This window comes from Meleagris gallopavo, chromosome 11 (assembly GCF_000146605.3).
Source record: "Meleagris gallopavo isolate NT-WF06-2002-E0010 breed Aviagen turkey brand Nicholas breeding stock chromosome 11, Turkey_5.1, whole genome shotgun sequence".
Taxonomy (NCBI): Eukaryota; Metazoa; Chordata; class Aves; order Galliformes; family Phasianidae; genus Meleagris; species Meleagris gallopavo.
The window spans coordinates 8,900,956-8,922,895 of NC_015021.2; the positions used below are offsets into that span (position 1 = coordinate 8,900,956).

At 46.2% G+C, this 21,940-nt stretch overlaps 2 protein-coding genes and 1 long non-coding RNA gene across 3 annotated transcripts; 2 read left to right on the plus strand and 1 right to left on the minus strand.

Annotated features, from left to right (window-relative positions):
* Positions 1-431: 431 nt before the first annotated feature.
* Positions 432-3,565, plus strand: LOC100545122 (G-protein coupled receptor 35-like; the record flags this gene model as incomplete). The annotated part of the gene is made up of 2 exons (XM_010716483.3): positions 432-686; positions 2,210-3,565. Coding segments are annotated over 2 exons (1,215 nt in total), but the record flags the coding sequence as incomplete, so codon positions are not given.
* A 4,354-nt stretch (positions 3,566-7,919) lies between these two features.
* On the plus strand, positions 7,920-11,738 carry LOC109369468 (G-protein coupled receptor 35-like). Its single transcript, XM_031555130.1, is given in 3 exon segments — positions 7,920-8,479; positions 9,830-10,391; positions 10,393-11,738. Coding segments are annotated over 2 exon segments (948 nt in total). The 5' UTR covers positions 7,920-8,479; positions 9,830-10,001; the 3' UTR covers positions 10,951-11,738.
* Positions 11,739-15,377: 3,639 nt separating this feature from the next.
* On the minus strand, positions 15,378-21,934 carry LOC116217051. Its single transcript, XR_004160952.1, has 2 exons — positions 21,236-21,934; positions 15,378-20,212 (listed from the first exon to the last, which is right to left on the minus strand). It is a non-coding gene; the product is annotated as an uncharacterized LOC116217051 (long non-coding RNA).
* Between the last annotated feature and the right edge of the window lie 6 nt (positions 21,935-21,940).

Here is a 21,940-nt window from a genome sequence, read left to right on the forward strand (position 1 = left end):
GCTTTTCCCATCACATCGATGAGCCATGGTAAAGAAGGACCATGCAGAGGACAAGCTGGACCACCACATCTGCCCCCATCTTGCAAAAAAACAAACAAACAAAGAAAAACCAACAAAGAGCAACATGCCAGGACCCTTGCTCTGGGCCCACCTTTGCAGGTGCACAAGCACTGATGTGCCCCGCAGGAAAAGCCACTGCCCCTCCCTCTGCTTACTCTGCAACCACACCCAAGGCAGGATGGTATGCTGGGCTCCCACGGGGTCCTTCTGCTGCCAAATGGGCAATTTGCAACCATTGTGGGTTTTATTTTAGAAAGGATTTCGTTTCAGATCACTGAAAATATTAAATTTTAATTGCTCGTTCGTGTGCATGGAAGCAGAGGGAGAGCAGGTTGGGTGCAAAAACGAATGGTGGTGAAGCACTGAGCTGATGGGAGAGGAACAACAGAGGGCACCAGAGACTCAGCCGTTCTAAAGAGGAGGTGGTAAATGAAGCAATTTTGGGGAACAAGAGTTCATTACTATGCTTCAGTGCTCCTGAGCTGCTAGCAGCAGGCTCCTGGGCAGCTCTGCCCAGCACAGCATCACCCCACTCAGCCTCACTCTGCACAGCACCCACAGCCCTGGCATCTCCTGAGCAACTGCGACTTGCCCGAGGAGCTGCCCCGAGGACAGCCCCACAACAAGTAGGTAACTTTTAATTCTTCTTGCACAGTTGTGTGGCAGTGTGCTCTGTTTCCTGAGCTCCTTCACAAAGCGCTGCCCAGGGCTCCCCTCTTGGTAGCAGTGGTGCGGAGGTGCCTCAGTCTCCTCCTGCCTTCACTGATGTGCTCTGCTGTTTGGCAGCCACACGTGCTATCCAGGGGGGTCGTCATTTGTCATCCCATGCTGTGGCCATGTACCACTCCTCCCCGCTCCTGTGAGGGGACACCCTGCTGTAGGCACACTGAGGCATCGGACCAGGGGATTGCTGTGGGCTCAGCACTCACATGGAGGATTCACAGGGCTCAGCTGCTAGGTGGGACAGTGATTTGCAAGCAGAAAGCAGCACTTCCAGTGCAGGATGGTGACAGTAGGCTGGCAGGGAACAGCCGTAGGGTGGATGGTAGCACCGTGCAGCCAAGGACCTGGGATGCTGGAAGCTCACAGGAGCCAAGACACTGGCTGCATGTCAGCCCTTCCATAAGTTCCATTCTGAAAGTTGTATCTCTGTAATACCACCCCAACTCTGGCACTGGGACAGGTGCTGAGCTTTCTTCTGGCATTGTCGGATCCAGCTTCCAGTTTTGGACACTAAAAATGATCCATGTAGTTCATGCAGTCAGACTGTTTCTCCACAGTTTAGATATTAGGGCTTAAAAGCCACTGACTTATAAGGCAATGTATCTGTAACAGAAGACAGGAATCTGACTGTTTTCTTTTCGTGCTTCTCTGTAACTGCAGACTGAGTCTGATTCACCCTCTCTGGTTTTGCTGGTAGTGGATAGTAGCAGATGCCCTGAACTATTTACAGAAGCACCAGGAGATACGCTAGAATCTTGGATTTGTGTTTTCTGCACTGGTAACATTTTGGCTTCCTATGTTAAAGGCTGAGATCAGACAGGCATGCTCATTTTCCCTTCCTGGTGTCAAGCCATACACCTCCAGCAGCCTGAGGGAAGAGTGGCAGTGCCCACGGCACGCACTGAGTACTGTGTGGGTTCATGGGCATAGCAAGACCCAACAAAGCTATCAGGTGACTTTGGCAGTAAAGCAGAGGAGGAATGCTGCCCAGCTCTGCTTTGAGCTGTCCTAAAGCAAGAGAGCCAATAGATCTCCAATAACCACAGAAGTGGCAGACGTAAGGGACCTCAAAATTCTGTTTTGGAGACCCTCTGCTGTTACCAAAACTGTGTGAAGGTGGACGTAGGGTGGACAAGCCACGTCTGCAGTCAGATGGGTTACTGTCCCACAATAGTTGCAGGAGGGGTTTGCTTCTGTTTTTTTAGCTGCTGTGAAGAGCCACTGAGCCCCTGCAGGTCTGCATCCCAATAAACGCAACTGCTGTGCACAGGAGAGCTGTGTGCCACCCTGTCCCACCCACAGCCCTGACTCATGCAGTGCAGAGGAGCCAGGAGCTGTGGAGCCACGGCTGAGGGCACTGCCATGGGACCAGGCCCAGGGGATTTGTCCCCGAGCTTGGTCTGTCACCTGCACCCTTTTCTTGCAGAGACTGCCCACCATGTCGAACTGCACAGAAATCAGCAGCATGTTGCAGGATCGTGTTATGCTATTTCAGCTGATTGTCTACATCCCAGTCCTCGTTTTGGGGCTCCTGCTGAACACCATCGCCTTCTGGGTCTTCTGCTGCAAACTCAAGAGATGGACTGAGACCCGGGTCTACATGATCAACCTCATGTTTGCGGACTGCTCCCTGCTCTTCACCCTGCCTTTCCTGATATATTTTACCAAAAATGAACATCCCATAGACAGGCTGTGTGTTGCCATAGAGATGATACATTTTACGAACAGTCCTATGAGCATCTTCATCATCATGCTGATTGCCATCGATCGATACATTGCAATCAAATTCCCTCTGAAAGCAAAAACTCTTCGATCCCCACTGAAATCAGCCTGTATCTGCGGGTTTCTTTGGATAATGCAAATAGGTTATTCCTACTTGAACACATTTTTTAAAAAAAAGAGTGAAAATTTTTGCTTTCAAAAACATTCTACTCAGCCTGCATATTTAACATCATTCTCCATTTGCTTTTGGTATTTTATTCCCCTAGGGATCATAATTTTTTGTTCCATACAAGTCATCAGATGTCTCAGAAAGAAGATGGCCAGCAGCCACCATGAGACAAAGCTAATCCAGAAAGCAATCCACATTATTTCTGTGAATTTGTGTGTGTTCATCTTATGTTTTTCACCGATCTACATTGCATTACTCCTGCGACTCGTAGCGGAGGTTGCTGGAGCTTGTCACCTGCTTTCAAAAGTTAGGGTTTCTATTCAGATCCTTTCATGCTTAGCCAATTCCAACTGCTGCCTCGATGCATTCTGCTATTACTTTGCAGCCAAGGAAAGTCAGGAATTTCCCTCTCTGCTCCCCAGTTGTATATCAGTGAGGTCTAAGATGAACCAAAGCCAAGAGTCGCAGCAACCCACAGATCAAGTCACACCATAGAAAAAGGACAGTGCACTATAGATGTTAAGACCAAACTGCTGCACAGGTTCTGAGGCAGAGGGAATGGGACCACTTGCAATTGCTCTGGGTATGGGCATTTCTGTAGAAAGGGATTTGATAATAACTTGAATTTTGTCCTGCTGCTCTCACACTTAAGTGCAGCTCAGATTATTGCCTTCAATAATTGTATCACGAGTTCAGGTGTCTCCTCATCAACAAAGAGATCCCCCTAGTACAGAGAATAGCTGATAAGCCCATTGTTTTGACCACGCACTTTGTTGTACATATCATGCAGCTTAACATAAGAAATTTAGCACTGTTACAGCAATGTATAAAGCCACTTCTACTACTGTAATTTTTGGTCATTAAAATAAGGGAAAAGCCCCTCCAGTACAATGCCTAGCCTAATACATCTGTGTCAGAGGATCTGCCTGTACAGTGGTAGTTTCTTGCCAAGCTGCAAAATCTCAGTGCCTGCAGCTATCAGCAGGATGCTGGCTCACATTCAGTCTGACTGGCCTGTAGTTCCCCTGATCCTTCCACTTGCTTTTGTGGATAGGCATTGCATTAGCTAACCTCCAGTCAACTGCAATCTCTCCAGTTGGCCAGGACTGCTGGTAAATTATTGACAGTGGCTTGGTGAGCACTTCTGGCAGCTCATTCTGTACCTTAGTCCACAAATGTCCAAACTTTTGACTTGCCTGAGCTGCACTGAGTGAAGAGGAATTGTCTAGAGTTGCATATACATAGGTTGCACCAAAAGTAATGTCTCCTATTTATTTCCATAGAAACAACAACAGCTACGAAGAGCACAGTAACACTATTTGACAGAGCAAATTCTCAGCTACAAAACACTATTTTTAATCATAGTCATCACCATCAGCCATGCATCGTCACCAGCAATGAACAGGAGCTTGCATGCCTGCTCAAAACACCTTCATGGAGAGATCTCCTCCAAGTCCAGAGGAGACATATCAGGTTTTTCATTGAGTTGAATGTGTGATTGCAACTCTATACATTTCATTTGAATATTCACAGGTAGTGTATTTATGTCAATTGAAAATAGAATTGTGAATATATCAAAAAATTGAAGATTTTTTTTCAGCAATCTTGAAACCTATTCTCAAATTCCTTTATCAGAATGGAAAGCACGGTTGCATACTTTTCTCTATTCTCAGGACTTTCCTTAACCAGTGTATCAAAATGCAAACAATTATTTGCTGTCACTTGGGTTAGCACTGCTCTGTGTCCTCCACGTGCTCTGATTTGAGCCCAGACAGTGTTGGTAGGACACATGTTGCTGCTGAGCTATGGGTGCATGCTTGGGGCCAGATCGTGCCACTTGGAGGGGCAGAGCTGCTGCCATGATGGTGTGGGATTGAGGGCGGCCACAGGACGGGCTGTGCTGGGCCTCGTGTGGGCTGTGAGCCATGGACTGGACATACTGCCCTAAGGTGATCCCATCTGGCCCCACAGGTCTGTGTGTACTCAAGTGGTGTAGTAGGTCACAAGTTACCTCCCCATGGACTACAAGGACTTCATTCTGCTCCGCATCTCTGTGCTCAGCCAGGCTGGCCCTCTTCCCCGCTCACTCATTTTTGACACAAAGGGACAGCCTGCTCCTTTGCATTCAAGATTTCATTCCAGAAGAATATCTAGCCTTTCTGGACTCCTCTGTCCTTTAGAACTAACTCCCGAGGGACTCTGTCAACCGGGTCCCCAAAATAAACCAAAATATACCCTTTGAAAATCCAAAGATCGTATCTGCCAAAGTCATCCCAGTCTCATGATGGGACTTCCCAAAACCAAAACATTTCATCACACAGGGCAGTTCTGAGAAGCCTTCAGCCACGGCTCTACCACAACTTCCACAGAAAGGCCTCGCAAAGCCCACCCACATCAGGCTTCCTCTGAAAACTCTTTGTGGAGTGACCAGGGCTGCATCTACACTGCATGGCACATGCTGTCTTCTGGGTCCTGACCGTCCTATAGCATGACACAAAACCCTCTATTGTGTTCGGCGTAGGAGCAATTTATGAAAATGATAATGTGGTGATACACAAATCTTTGCCATCTCCCAGCACAGGAATCTGGGTAATGACAGCAGGAAGCAGCAGCCACAGCCTTTCAGTAGCTCTGACAAGCAGGGCTGGCACTTTGCTAAGCTTTTTGTAAAATGTAAAGAAACTTGTAACTGGCACTGTACCTGTCAGTACAAAAAGTTCTTTTGCTAGAATGAAAAGAAGATAGAATCAATGGAAAAAGTGTACAAACCACTCTTACTCTATAAGGTGATGTCTGCTAAAGTCAGCATGAGCCCTTTGTTTCAGGCTTTACTGGGAAAGGCCTCCTGATAACAGATGTGGGTTCTCTACCCTTTCCTGCCACGTCACATGTTGCTTTTGCATGTGAGTTAGACCCTGTTAGACCACACACAGCCTTTAAATACATCTTAAAATTTCTTTGAAAATTGCAGCGGTCCACTCACTGCACTTCTACATTGCTGTCTCTTTCCTAAAAGGTTACCAAAGGGACCAAAGTAGAAGGCGAGCAGACAGATGGGAGGGGCAGGGCTGGGGGAAGAATAGGTCGATGCAGATAGGAAATTTGGGCTGGCTCTGATCCCACCAAGTCCAGCCAGGGCTGGCTTCGTGGCCTCTGCACAACTGATGGCTCTCAGTTCATCCAGACCCTCCTATTCATGGAGCTGTCTGTACAGGAGAGACGTGGACCTGTTGGAGCAGAGGCTGTCCAGAGGACGGTCACAAAAATGATCCAAGGGATGGAACACCTCTCCTATGAAGACAGACTGAGAGAGCTGGGGCTGTGGAGCCTGAAGAGGAGAAGGCTGTGAGGTGACCTGATAGTGACCTGCCAGTATCTAAAGAGGAGATATGGGAAAGAAGGGAGCAGACTCTTTAGCAGGGTCTGTGATGATAAAACAAGGGGAAATGGTTTCAAGCTTAAAGGGGAGAGATTTAGGTTGCATATAAGGAAGAAGTCTTACAGTAAGGGTGGTGAGACACAGGAACGGGTTGCCCAGAGATATGGTGGATGCCCTGACTCTGGAGACTCTCAAGGCAAAGCCCTTGTGCAACCTGATGGATGCCCCTTTTAGTGCACAGGAGTTGGATTAGGTGATCTATAAAGGTCCCTTCCAACACTAAGGATTCTATGATTCTATGATTTATAGCCATTAAATCTGACATCTTCATCCACTGAGACATCCACCGCATTCAGGATCTCATAGTTTTGCAGGGCACTGCACCTGTTTGTGCACACCACACATTGTTTGGAACCAACCATACCTAAATACCTGTGTCCCCAGCAGATGCACAAAGTGAGGTGCATAAACATTGCTATTTCAAACGAAAGGTTAATCGCACTAACATTTGAACATCCAAACACAAGCATTGCCCAGCAGTTTCCAAGGGAAGGAGAGAGACAAGATGAACCCTTCAGTATTCATGCTCAGTGTTGGTGTGGCTAGAGAGTCAAAGCTGGGTTACAGCACAAAGCAGCCTGTGAGTATGCTATCTGCCACCGTTTGTTCCTGTGTGGCTCTGAGGACAGAGAAAGGGGAAGCAGACTCAGCAGCCAGGATCACTCATGACATGGGGCTGATGCAATTAACACTGCTGTTTCACAGGTTTCCCATGCTAAAAATAGCACCGATGCATTCTGCTCCCAAATCCACAGCTTCATTTTGATCAACATCTATTGCTGCAATGTGTCCTCTTCCTATTAGAAAATCAGAGAAGGAAAGACACTGGGCAAGAAGCTTGCAGAGCCTGACTGCAGCAGGGCAAGGCAGTGTCCTGCTGCATGTGGGGAAGGGATGCTGGTACCTCCTTCATCTTCCCCCAGGCCCTGTCCTGCTGCCATGTGCCAGGCCTTGCACACCTGAGCTAGCAGAGCTGTACCAGAAGCATGGGTGAACACCCTGGGGAGGGCTCTGTTTGGCTGCGGATCAGCTTCAAGTGAGACACCAGGCAGAGCTTATGGAGGAAGGAAAAAGTGATTGTTCAGTACAGAAATAAGTCTTAGAGCTCAGGAAGTGTAAAGATCAAATAGCTCTCAGCAATAAATCAGGGCGATAGGTCTTTAAACATTCTCTCCTTAAACAAAAAAGCTGCTTACACATATGAATCACAAGCAGAATGGAGCAAATCGCCCAGTGCTGCTGTTGAAACAAACAACAAGAGTGACATGGAAATGATGTCATTTAGGGATCAAAGAGCTGGGTGTACTAATAGGTCGGCAACTGTTTGTAAGATCTGCAAAGAGGGAGAATGGGAAACCTCAGGAGAAGTATTTAAGCCACGTTCTGTAACAACAATACAGTAGCAAGGTGTAAATCTCAGAGGCTGATTTGCAATGCACAGACAGACAATGCACAAATACCCCAGAAGCTACTCTTTGACCTGGAAGCAGGTCTTAAGATCTTAGAAGCAGAAAGTTGGAAGGGTTTGCCCAAGACAGCAACTCAAGGTACCAATAACAGGACCTCTGAGCTTGCTGAGCCACTCACCTGAGCTCTTCCTGCTGGTGGACTTGCAATAGAAGGCTATCATGGAGCTCCTGGCCAAGAGGTGCCTGCACCACAGGGCAGATGTGAATTCTGGGGGTCAAAGGGTCACCGTGCCAGGTTTTCTCAGAATTACTGGTTGACAAGAACTGTGGAAGAGAAGAGTATTACTGTGATTCAGACTGAAACACACTTATGAAAAACACAAAACTGTCTGCAAACCTCAGCCTTCAGCACTCCCACAGCTGGGTGAATGGGATCAGGAGTCCACCAAGGCTGCTCCGTCCTGGGGCTCAGCACAGTGAGCAGCAGGCAGCAGAGAGAGGATCTCAGGGACCCTCCAGGACAACATGTTCTCTTCGGGCAGCGCGTACAGCCTGTTGGGTGAGAAATATTGATGGATGCCAGCGAGGCATTGGGCACTGGAAAGTGAATTGAAGGAAAAACCCGAAGTCATTCCATTGCCAGAGGAACGTCGGCAGGACCACATGGCATATGAATGTTTCACCTCACCACAGGGCTACTTCATGGGATCCTCAGTCAATAGGGGGTGGTGTGAGCCATGGCTGCGGCAGCAGCAGAGGAAGCTCTGCCCCGGGGAAATGCATTGAAGAGGGGTGGGGATGCTTCCTCCACCAGCGTTGTTGCTGCCACAGCCACCTTCAAGTGGTCATCGCAGAACACCTCACTGGTCACATGCTGGGAGGGCTCAGCACACTGCACGCTGCACCACAACCAGACTGGAGGAACATTCGACCTCTCGAAGGACAACGAGCGAGCAGGTAATCCATCCCGGTTATTTGTTGTTCTTATTAGTGAAAAGAGCCATTATTTATCTCTCTCTCATTATTTTAGCTGCCATTTAGTCCTATATTTAGTCATAACGTTTTGTAGTCTGCGGCAAGAATCAGAGATAGGTCTGGAGCCTATTCTATATTACTGGAGCTCTGTAAGGCATTGCCTTTCTCTATCCATGGTGGGACACCCAAATGGTGGTGGAGAAACTGGGAGAGGGATGGAGCCTGTGCATTTTCAAATCTCGTTTTGATACTAGCCACAATAGACATGCTGTAGATGCTAAAGGGTAGTTTAGCATCTTTGCTAAATCTCCCCATTGTCTATTACAATTTACCCATTTCCCTTATTTCTTTTGGTCTCAAAATGTTCCTTGTGTCCGAAACACAGAGCTGCTGCAGGTACCCGCAGTGCACATTCCCTCACAGCAGGATTGCTTGGCAGAATGATTTTCAAAGCTGGTTGGGAGCTGCCGCTCCCGCAGAGGCTGCAGCACTGACATAGAGATGGCTTAGCCAGAATGCTTTGGAGCCCAGAGAATCTGCACACACAGAGCCATGTTTCCCCCACAGGGAAACTCCACAGACATCTCAGACCTCCCAGGGTTTTTGTGGCCATGTCTTACAGGGCAGCACAGAATATGAACCTGCATTAACTCTTCCAAAGCAAGAAGGCAAGAAGCAGCACGGCCCTTTGGGTGAAAAAACACCCACCAGATCATGTTCAGCTCACCACTGTATTTCACATGGTGGCTGATAACGTCTCTTGCCATGCCTTTTTTTTCGTGCACTTTGGCAGATTGCTCTGTTACTTCAAAGATTAAGACCAACTTTCACAATCCTTGAAAGACAGCGTGCAGCCCACAGACCTATCTCTGAGTCTTGCCGCAGACTACAAAACGTTATGACTAAATATAGGACTAAATGGCAGCTAAAATAATGAGAGAGAGATAAATAATGGCTCTTTTTACTAATAAGAAGTGATGACAGCACAGGACTGAAGGAGAGGACAGCTGTCTCTTTGCAGCACATGTCCCAGAGCGTTCCGAGCAGTGAGGATGCTGGCTGGCTTCTTGTGAGCACCACTTTGACAGGAGGGATGAGACCCAAGTTTAGGCATCCCTTTTCCATTGCCAAATGAGCTGTAACAGTTCATACAACTCCCAGCTGCAGGATACCTGCTTCTGGCTCATCTGAGTCTGGCCCAAAACAGAAGCACAATCATTTTCCAGCCTTGCCCTCTGCTAGCCATTCGCCTTGTGTGGAATGCAGTGAGAGCTGCTTTTTGCTCCTCCACAACTGACCAGCCTCATGTCCCATCGTATCTCTTCCCACCAGGTGCCCTGCAGACAGTTCTGCTCTACAGTATCATCTGCTCCATCTCATTTTCACTGCTGGTAAATCACTGAGGCCCATGAAGTACTATCTGAATTAATCACCAATTCAGTCAGTCTAGCTTCTAAAAATTATAATCTGCTTTTCCAGGAACTGTGCCTCTTAATATCTCCAAATGAACGAGAGCAGCTGCAATATCACAGCTGACGAAAACTTTCCGCTTGTCCAGCTGTGTGTTTACATCCCAGTATTGCTGCTGGGCGTTTTGCTGAACGTATTGGCGCTATGGGTGTTCTGCTGCAAGCTCGGCAAGTGGACAGAAACCAGAGTATACATGGTCAACCTGGCTGTGGCTGACTGCTTACTGCTCTTTACTTTGCCTTTTAAAACATTATCCCAGTTCCAACAGATGAAGGCAGACAGGTGGTGCCTGATTCTGGAAGGTGGCTATTTCATAAACCGCTTAATGAGCATCGGTATCATCACTGTTGTAGCAGCTGACCGGTACGTGGCTATCAAGTATCCCTTGAAAGCCAAAGCACTGCGGTCACCACTGCAGGCAGCTTTTTACATCTGGATTTCTCTGGATAGTCATCATCTGCGTGATTTCCCTCATTAAAACGGTGGAAAACCGAGAGCATGATGAATTTTGCTTTGAGAAATCTTCTGTCAAGCCCTCCGTCATCACACTGTGTGCCATTATCGGAGGGTTCTTCATACCACTGATCGTTGTGATTTACTGCTCCACACAAGTCATTGCAGTGCTCATGAGAAAGAGAAATGAAAACTGCCACGAGGAAAGGTTGATCAGGAAGGCTGTCTACATCGTGACAGCAAACATGGCTGTGTTCATCGTATGCTTTTTGCCTGTTTACGCTGGGCATCTCCTTCGCTTTCTAATGGACTCCTTCAGCTCCAGTTGCCCTGCGATACAGAAGGTCAACAACTTTGTTCACCTTGCCTCGGTCCTCGCCAACACAAACTGTTGCCTGGATGCTATTTGCTACTACTTTGTAAACAAGGAATTTCAGGAAGCATCTCCCAAACTCGTGAGGTCCAAATCTGACTCAGGCGAAACAGCTGAAGTTCAGCTCCCAGTAATAACACATCAGTGCCAAATGTAGAGGGCTCTCTTTTTGTGTGGGAGTGATGGAGGGACTTTCTGCTGATGGGAAAGATTCAGATATGAAAATCAGCCCTCATTCAGACAACCACAGCAACCCAGATGCTCATGCAACAACCTAGATCATCACTGACAATTCCCTGCCTTATCCAAATCTGAGTAAGATAGAATCATAGAATCATTTTCCCATAAACCCCAGCAAGTACAATCAGGGGGAAAAGTTTTTACTGTCCATCTCCCTACCCTGGGCCAGTTTTCACGTAGCTGTGACAGATAAACAGGAATTATTTGAAATAAAAAAAAAAAAAATCTCAAAGCGAAACTGTTGCAGAAAAAGTAAGGTGGATGGTTTTATGTCACAAATGTCTTTTCTTAGTAATAAACACCCAGTCCCAGAAGCAGATGCTTTAGTCAAGTTTACAGCATTGTTTGGACTGTATGACAGCGATAAAATGGTGATCAGTAGAAATATGGGGTCAGAAGGAACTGCGATTGTTTGTATAGGGGAAAAAGCTTCACACTGAATGCATCTGAGTCAACTGCATTAAAAATACTATCCAAAGAGCTGGGATGGGTGGGAATGACAACTCTGTACACGGAGTCAGTTCAACATTATAGTGTAAATAATTATCTAAAGAAAGTAGCAACAAATTCTTCCAAAGTATCCAATCTAAATAAATTTGTATTACTGGCAACGAGCTCCTCCTCTTAATGAGCTAAATGGAAACATCGGAGGATCCGGTGGTGATGGGACCCACTTTGCTCTCTGTCCCTGATGGGGACAGCTCATTGCCTCTGCTGCCTAAGCAACGAGTTTCAACAGAGACTGGGATCTTCAAAGGCAGAGCAGGAACCCCATGATGCACTTACAGCAAGGGAGGCAAAACAGCTAACCAGCCCCCCCGCAACAATGCTCAAACAACAGCACGTGCTCTGAGGTGGGATGTGCAAACCAGCTGCACTCCTCCACCCATACCTCCTGAGCCTGGGCTGGGCTTCCAGCTGCCTGTAGGCTGAGCCCTGCTGCTGCCTTCCAGCCCCAGACCCAGCTCAGCTTTGACTGCTCCTGTTCAAGAAAAGTGGCAAAAGGAAGAAACCCCTCATGGAGAAACCTTGCTGCAGGCAACCGCTGGGCAGAGCACTCCAGTCACCTGGGCAGGATGGGAGCAAAGGCTGGGCAGCCTCTGGGTGCTGCAGCTTCTCACTGCACTTGCCAGAGATTCAGATAGCAATGGGGAAAGCTGTTTGGTCATTATGAAAATCTGCAAGCAACATCTAGCCTTTGTTCACAGCACAGTGAAGAGTGGGATGACAAGAGGTTCTGATGGCAAAGTGCACCTTTGAAGGAGGCTGGTTTCTCCCTGCTTCTGCTCCCTCCTTTTCTCAGCAAACATCAAAGCACTGTGTGCACAGATAGGTATCTCCTCCTCCCCCCAGCCCAAGGTAGTGAGGCCCTAGCCCTGTGTGCTGACGGGTCTCCTGCGCTGCTGCATTGACATACACACAGATTACTTTTTTGAGTTTAGTTTGATGGGCTTCTCCCTAATAAAAATTAACAAATCTTCAAGATTCACTCCTCTGTGTGGGATTTGTGTGCTGAGGGAGCAGGTTTGGAAGAATAGCAGATTGCCAGTGCTTTCTCTGCACCTGCAGCCTCACCGACACAAGTGCGAGGTGAAAGCATTGCACAAACCAAACAGTTATTTAGATGCAGCAGGAAAAAAAAATACTGCTCCTCCACTAACCGCTAATTAAATGGGTGGGGGAGACACAAAGCTGACTACAAAGTATTTTCAGCAGATTCTGCTCAGCCGTCTCGCTCTAAGAAACACCCCTTCCTCCGGCAGCTGCTTGCACAAAATACGCACCATGAACACTTGGCCAGATGGCCAAACTTTCTAACCACACGGACCTCAAATCAAGGCGTGAGGTGCACACAGTGGAAAGGCCTCAGATGCTCACTGGACCTGCGGATGGGACAGTCAGGCTGTGCTGAAGTCGGGTGGTGCTGTCCCTCTGAAACAGGGCCCAAATCTCTGTTCTGAACTGTTTGACAGGGGCTATCCAGGGGGAGTGTGGGCAGTCAGGGATTTGGTTGTGTTAGTGCTGAGATACGTGGCACATGCACCAAGTGCACAATGGAGAAACACACTTCATCTCCCCAGCCAGAATACTGGATTGCGCTATTCAGCTTGCTCGCCTTTTCCACCTAGAGCTTTTGAGCTTCCTTCCAAACCTGTAACCACCTGGCCAAGCTCTCACACGCAGAAGGTTTAAGGGATGTATCAAGCAGTGAGGAAGCAGCAGCAATTTACTGTTTTCCAGCACCTCTGGTGAGCTCAGTAACCACCAGAAGATGAGGGGGACATGACCACTTGTTGACAAGATACCAATTCATCCACCGTGGCCTGAAGGAAAGAAATTCTGTACTCAGAAAGTGGTAACACACTGGCATAGGTTGCCCAAAGAAGCTGTGCCCCAGCCCTGGAGGCTTTGGTTGGAAGGGGCCCTGGGCAGCCTGATCTGGTGGAGGGCAACCAGCCCAGGGCAGGTGGAAATGAGTGGGCAGTAAGGTCCCTTCCAACCCAAATCATTCTATGATTGTATGAGGGCAGCCAGCTCACACTCCACACAAGCACTGAATGGATAGGTTACCAAAACCAAATCACCTGACAGCACATGCAGAGCTGCTGCAGCACACCAGAGATGGCTGCACAAGCTGGTACACAGGCACACCATGGGATAACATCCAAAATAACCTCCAGCTTTCAAGCTGTCACTCACTAAGATCTGGTGATGTCTCACACCAATTTTCCTGCCTGGGGCTTTCCATTGTTGTCACACTTTAACTGAACCCTGCTGCCAAGCACAGTTGGGGCAGCTGACTGAAAAATGAGAGTTCAACTGAATGTCAGGTGTAGGGGGAAAGTGTGAAAGCTCTCATCAAGAGACTATGACACTATTCAGAGATGCCTTCATCGAAGACAGAAAGAGGGCACTGCTGAGGAAGTGAAAATCAGGGTGGCTCACAGTTGTTAGCCCGACTCAGAAGCATTCCTGTGTGCCTCAGTTTCTGAATGAGGGCTCAGAACCATCACTTAGTCACTGCGATGGGAGCAGCTGTCCCACATGGGCAGCTCACACACCAGCCAGGATAGCATCTGACACCATGTGCTCCTTGTCCTCCGTGAAGGCACTAACAGGCTGCAGCATCTGCAGCCCCATCTGCCTGAAATACAGTGCTCTGTCAGCAGCTTTACCAGCTTCAAAGCTCTCGTGTCATTTTTCTCTGGCAATTTTTTCTGCCAGTGTAGCCCTCCTGGCCCTCAGTTTTCAAGCCAGATAGAAGTTTGTTTTAGGTTAGGTTGAAGTTTGGCACAGATATTTCAAGCAAGACTGTTATCAGCTCAAAGAACTTTGTAGGTCTTTTGGCCTTGTGGGTATCACAGCTCAAAGGTGCTTGTTAGCACATAAAAGTGGGATCCACCACATCTACACCAGAAGTCACGTTGCACCAGGCAGGAATGGAAGGACTGGTGGGCCTTTCTCTGGGACCCCTCAGAGAGGCCTCACTTCATGTCTCCAGCACAGAGACGTGTTTCGTACAGGCAGGACATCAGTATGCACACCCACGTGGATTGCACTGCTCCTCCACATTGCCAAAGCCATTTCACGGCCTGCCTAAGTTTATACTGCTGTCTGTACCAAGGATTTGACCATTTCTTCTGAGAACAGTCCTGGGTGGTGTAAGGAAAGGAACTACACAATCTCTTCTAGCTTCAAAGCAAAAGCAGCAGCAGACAGCTGCTCAGCAGCCAGCACAGGCAGGGCAGTACCAGCAGGAGCTGCTAAGGGGCAGCAGTGATCTTGGGGCAGGAAAAAAGAGATTCCTCTTCAATCTGCACTATTACAGTAAATCAGATATTTCACTGCTGCTCCGGTCAAGAATATAAACACAGCTGATGTTCAACACTCTTCTACTTCTCTCAATGGCAACTGTGTAATTACAGAAGAATTAAGACCTTAATTTTAACCACTTCAGGGCTTCTCCTTTTCAGGTTCTGGCCAATGACCATATGAGATCTGAGTGGCACTACCCATGACCTCAGGGGCCTCGTTCCCACCCCCAGCAGCAGGCAAACCCTGTGGTGCAGCCAGGAGGAGAGCACCTGCTGGCACATCTGTAACTCCTCTGGTGGGTGGATGGTGGATGTACTCCCTTTAGGAAGAGCAGATGACACTTTTGGTTGGCAGAGCAGCACAGGGTGACCCAGGATCGGTAAACCCAAGGCTGATTTTTCTCCAGTGATGTATTTCAACACTTCCCTCTTCCTCATAGACACACAACTCCCTGCTATCTCACTCTAGCTTCCCTTGAAACATTTCCCTATTCAGCTGTTACTTTGTTTTCTTTTTTTTTTTTTGGTTCAAAACTGACGGAAAGAGGAGTTGCTGCTCTGCTTTCAAACAGGGCTGTGTGAAATAAAGATGCTAAATAACATTTGTCACTTTTGTGCTTAGCCAAGTTCCTTCCATTTTCAGCTCCCACATCATACATCACCCAGTAATACAGAGGGAGAAACCACAACAGCTTCTTCTCATGCACTTGAAACTGTGTTGGGGAGTTGATAGGAAGCAAAATAAACAAACAAAAACACAAGCACAACAAATGCAAGAAAAAAGAATTCTGCAAACAGTACGCTACTCCTATCTGTCTTTAGCACCGCCTCTCACATTCTTTTTCTTTCCTTTTCAGAGAACTATCCCTAATCTAAAACCAAGATGTGGTGGTCACCTTATGTTTATTAAGAAAAGGAACACCAAAGTCAGATATTCCCATAAGACTGGCTGCTGTGAACCTATACCCCCACTACTTGGAGGTGTGAGCACACTGACAAACTGAATAATCACAGCAGATTTATGTCAGGACAGATGTTAAAACCACAGCATTGGCCATCTTCTTTTAAGCTGTGATCTTGTGAAGTGTTGAGCTGTGCAAGCCTGTTCCTTTCCACAGCACCTCTCACTGACAGCCACCAGCTGCCCTGCAGTTACTGTGGATTGTGGAATAAAGGGCAAGCAGCAGGGCTGACAGATATACTTCGGGAGGAATGCGTGCAAGTGAAAACCACACACTTTTTCTTATCAGAAAGATGAATTCACAAGTAAGAGCAGCAACTGCTAGAGCTTGTCCTCAGGCCTGTATTTACCCTCTTGCTGTTGAACATGTTTATAACCTGCGCTGACACAGGCAGCAGGGAGCCTTGGTGTCATGAAAATCCAGCACTTGTCTCTAAAAGCAGCATTTCTGGAGGAACCTCACCCACCTTTCCAGTGTCAGCAAAGGCCAGCAACCTCCATCAGACACTAACACAAGGCCAGCGTGGTTTCATAGGACTGCTAATCACCTTTTGCTTAAGCAGGCACCAGGGCAGAGCAACGGTTATTCCACATCTGCTCCTCCAACATGCCCATATTCAACAACAAGTACAGCAGGAGAAGTCCCAACTTCCAGTGATCAGGTCATCCTCTCTGCCTTGGTTTAGTGCTGAGTTCCACAGTCAACATGGCACCAATGGCCAACATGGCCAATCTTCCAGCTCCCTTATCTGCCCCTTTGCTTCTCCACCTTGGGCCAGAGCAGCTTATGTCTGACCAGCAAAGCTCAGGCTATTAAATTATTTCACTCAATAAACAACCAGTTCAAGACCAACAAATGTGAGATGTTAGTTACTTCGGCAACATCAGCAGACCACAAAACTGTCTCACAAAAATAAGAAGGAAAAAAAAAGGAAAACAAAAATACTTCAAGGTTCATTTTAAAATGTTAGCCAAAGAAAAACTCCCCATGAATCATCCTCTACCATTTGTATTAATACTGATTTGAGAGAAAATGTTGTGAATGCAACTCTCAATCTCCAATGAAAAGTAAATAGCATGTTAGTGAAGACAGAAAACTGCCTTCTTCTGCTTTCTTCCCTAAACTGGTGACAAAACGTAGCAGCGGCACACAAAGGATGTAAGGGGAACAGAAAGCAAGTAAACATCTGGGAGAAGCTGCGGTCTGGAGGAGGGGAAGGACAAAAACTTTTATGTAAGTTCAGTTCCTGATGCATAAGGTTTGCAAAAGTAGAGAAATTAGGAGTCCCCCATGACTAATAATTCTGAACAGAAGGCGCTGTTAGCTAGCAGATGCCTTATTTCATATAAACTGCTTTATTTTCCTGAACTCCTGATTCAGAGATGTTCTGCATGGACCAGAAGATCCAGTCAATGTTCTCCAGTTGGGATTTCCAGGCTTAGGGCAGTATTTGCTTTGCTTTTGTTGGGTTTGGTGGGGTTTTTTCGGTAGGTTAGTTGAATGGTTTGGTTTGCAACGCAGCAATTTGTCTCTAAGTTACCTTTACCAGTATTTGAAAGAGCTATGTTCCTACACTTCCCACCGATTGGGTCTTTTAAGAACATCTGCTTCAGTCACTGGAAGGCAGAGGTTTTCCCTTTGGCTCAGACGTAAGTGTCATTCCTTATTAGTGATTTCAGGCTGGTGGGATATGTGACTCCAGCACGTCCTCTGCTGGCCCAGTCCGAGCTGCAATGCCACCTACACAAACATGGGTGTAACGAGCAGCGCCTGAGCCCAAGAAAGGACACATGCAGGGCCTTGGCACCAAACTGCAAAGCCGAAAAGGCCACCCTTGCTGTGACGGACTGTAAGCCTACAGAAGCCTTCCCAGGTTACTGGGGTCTGTGCTTTAGGTCTCACTTTGCATATAACAGCCCATCAGGAGCTATTTTTGCCTTCAGTGAGCAAACAGAATCACTTTTTATGCACATAGAATTATCTTCTAGAACTAAAAATCCAAATAGATTATCGACTTCTATTTTTCAGAGCACAGTCAGTACTCATGTCCCCATATGTGCCAGAGCAAGAGAGACCAACTGCAGCCAACTCTCACCAGGTACATCCTGCTGAGCTGCAGGCTGCTCTGAATGGGAAACACCTGCACCCACGTACACCTGTCAAAAGCTAGGGAGAGCTATGAAACCCAAAAGGGCCAAGTTAGTTATGGAGCTGTGTAGAAGGTAACAAACCGCTAGAGGGAAGCCTGACCTCTGCCAGTAGCAAAGTCTGGCACGCCTCTTGACATCCATCCTGACAAAGCTCTCAAAACTATTGTTGTATATATCAGAAGAGTACGTGTGCATGTGAATGTTGTGAATCTGTGTTAACAGGTAACAGTCTGTAATACATCTTCACATAGTTGTTCCATGATTATCAGTTGTAATTTTAATTTCTCTCTATCTGTAGTCACAAAAAGTTGTCTTTTGACTACACGCTATCTCACGAGCTGCAGCCAGCATCTATCAGAATGAATGACTTTAATCAAACACCTTCTCCACTATCCTGATCTGATGAACCTCCTACAACAAGCACAGAAAAGAGGACAAAAATCTCTTTTTGCACTCCATCACGATAGTGAAGAAATGCATTAAGAATTGGAGAGAGCCAAGAAGAATGCAGAACATTGAAGGTGAGCAGTCCTGTTTCATTGTGATTTTCCTAGCTCTGGTTGTATCATGTTTATTGTAACTACTGCTTTATACACCAGGGTCTGGAGAAGAGCTAAACAAGCTCTGCTGAAGGAACTCCCTCACTTGTACAACACTGTCTAAATATTCATCCTACAGATTTGGGCATATTAAAATGAAGGAAAAAAGTGTCATTAGTTGATAGGCAGAGGTAAGAGGTGACCACACCATCTTCCTTGTGGCTACTTACTAGATTATGATCCCCAAAAGAGTGACTTGGTCAACAATCAGCAGCAAGCCTCAGATCTGCATCTGTCTGCTGCAGCTGCATGATATTTCCACCCTCATCTTTTACAGCACCAGTACTTTTGGCAATAGAATAATATACATTCAGATCTTTAAACATTAGTCAAATGATGTCAAATGATTTATCCTTCTAGGAGAAAAAGCTTCATGCAGATATTACCTTTTGTTTTTAACCAGGCAGAATTAGCAGTGCAAGTTAGAACTAATACCCCTTAAACAACTCTTTAAGACCTAACACAAAAATAAGATCCATGCTCCTGTACCTCAGTCTCCTGAAAGTAGCCCAGAAAGGTCTTCTTCAGTAGCACACACTCTTGTCTACAAATGAAACGTGGCAAAGATGCATTTGAAGAAAAATAGCATTAATTCCTCATCACATCCTTCTTCTTTCCTTCTCCCTCCCCTTTTCTGTATCCGTCTATTTTTTGGCTGCTTTTTATAAAGTGTAATGGTGTGTATGGGGAGGGTGACTGCTGACTTCCAGTCAGCTGTAGCCAAGGCTGAGATGAGGAAGCAAATCCGTTCAAAATTAGGCACAGCATAATGAAATCCAATGATACGTCATTGGTTAAAGGGTTACTGACAACTTGCAGAAAATAAAGAGGACTCATATTGGAATTAATGTCACTGGGATTACACTGTCTGGTACTCAAGGAGCCCAATCAGCTAGGGTCTTCTTTGCACCCTCAGTACTAACACACATGCAGCTGTCACATTATCCAGGGCAATACCTTTAATTCAACACAGTCTTTTGCATGTGAAAACACAAACTTGCAGAAAAGGTAAGAAAAGGCCATCTAAAGATGGGCGACCTGAAGCATTTCCCATGTAACAACAAGCAGAAATGTGTCTAACTTTCCTTTAATAACACCTCAAAGCTCTGGTGCTCAGCTATCTTCAGCTACAAGAGCTTCTTTTAGTTTCTGAGCAGAGCATTTCCAGCTGCAGTATAAAGCCATTATTTCTTTTCCTATCTGCAGTGGGGATATAGCAAACTACCTACTTCCTTCGTCTTAATAGCTACTATGAATGTGTTTGAAGATCTATTTATGCTCTCCACACTTCAGCATTTGTGCTCTGTGCTCAGCCACTTCTGCATTCCAGAAGTAACTCACTGTATTTGTTCCTATTTTACTCTCTTGAATCAGGCTGTTCTGTATTTTTCTCTCTGTATTTTTTTTTAGGAGAGGCACACATGTCTGAACCCTGCTCCTCAGAACCTTAAACAATTGCTTATTCTATAACTATATTGATTTTTTTTTCCTACATAACCTTCCATTTCATATCTAGTCATGCTCCATCTCCAACCTTCTCTAAGACTTAGATCCTGCATGTAAAACTATGCATACAACTTTATGATCCATTGCATTCTTCCTTTCCCAAACCATTCATCCAGCTTGCCACTATCATCTGAAATACCTAGGAGGCTGCAAACAGAGAAAGTAGTTTAGTTTTCGTAACATGTTACAACATAAAGCAATATCATTATAAAGCCAATATGTTCATTCATTCATAAACTACATCCATTTGTTCTGCAGCATTATGAATTATTCTAGCTCCTATGAGTACAAAGATTACATAAAAATCTGAAAATTCAACTGCTTTTTCACACAGTTGTTACATTTGCTCTTTTGTGCACCGATTTTCTGACTGTCAGTCATCAAAGATGAATGAGAGGCAGAAGGGTAGAGCCCCTTCCTTCAGGCTGCAGAAGGTTGGCATTCCCACCCACTGCTGTGGGAGATCAGGTAGAGGTGACAGATGCTGCATGGTGAGCTGTGCAAACACAGGAATACAACTGCTGCCTTCAGAATGTCAAAGCTGTGAGGCAGTGTGTTGTGGTGTTAAATTAACTTCAGTTCAAGGCTTTTTTTTCTTTTTTCTTTTTTTTTGTTAAACAAAGTGGAATGGTAAGATTTGCAGAGGTACAGTGTAATGTTAGTACCATGCACTACGGGGCACCCCAGATGGCTCTCATTTCACCAGGAAAACTCTGCTAAGGCTGAAGTGATGAGCAAGCTGAGATTTTATGTTTCACTAGTGACTGATTAACAAGCCCAACATGCCAAAACTAAGGCAGAATTGGAGGAGTATCTGCTCAGCTGCCACTGTGTATCTTGGTGCTTCAGAACAATCCCAATTGTAGGTTTAGACTCACTGAAACGGTTTGCAAAGGAACTTCTTCCTCTGGCCTAGAAAATTTAAGTCCAGCATCACAGGAGCAACACTGGAGAAAGGATTTCCAGCTGTCTGACTTGCTTTGACTACACTGATGGCTGATGAGCACAGGTCCATCAAGGGCCACTCTAAGAATCCGAAGTCCCTTTTTGCTAAGACCAAAATATGTCACTCATGGTGTGTTTATACAAATAACCCTTGTGGTCAGTGAGGAGTACAAAACACAAGACTTTGAGGCAAGAATACAATTAAATTCCTACCTGATGGCCTACCTTAATGAGTTTCTCATCCACCTTGGATCAATCGCTCCACAAATATCTTGGCCTTAGCAACCACCCTGAGGGAGATCAACCTGTGAAGGTACTTCTGTTCCGTAAGATTTTTGTCGTTGTTGTTGCTTTACTCTTTGTTCAGAAAACGCCTCTTCGGTTGCGTGGCAGTTTCAGCCACTCCACTACAGTTTGGCAATTTGAGAGGTTCTTCTCATTTGTTTGGAGTTTTGTACTTTCCTGCAGATTGCCTTCTTGACCCCCTTCATATTATAAGGCTTTTCTATACAGGCTGTTTATAAGCATGCACCTGTGATAAAGGGAATAGACCTCTTCAACATTACAAATAAACCTCTAGCACTTGGTTTGCAGCAGAAAGCTGGAAGGTTGTCATTGTAATTGGCATCATTATATGCACACAAAGTGCAATTTTACTTCCGAAGCCATTTGTTCACTCTAACTTGAGTGTAAACACACTTGCCAGTGGCAGGCAGCCAGAACAAAATGTGATATACATATATATATCTATACTGAGAGAGAGGGAGAATCACAAAAACAAAAACCCACCTTGATGCCTCTTGTCCACTTCCTCAAGATGGCACTGTCGGGTTGTATTTCCCCCACCTACAGAGGCAGTCACTCCAACCTATCTCAAGTAAAGGCAGGAACCACTCCTTGTAAACGTTTTCTTAAACTTTCTTTTTATCT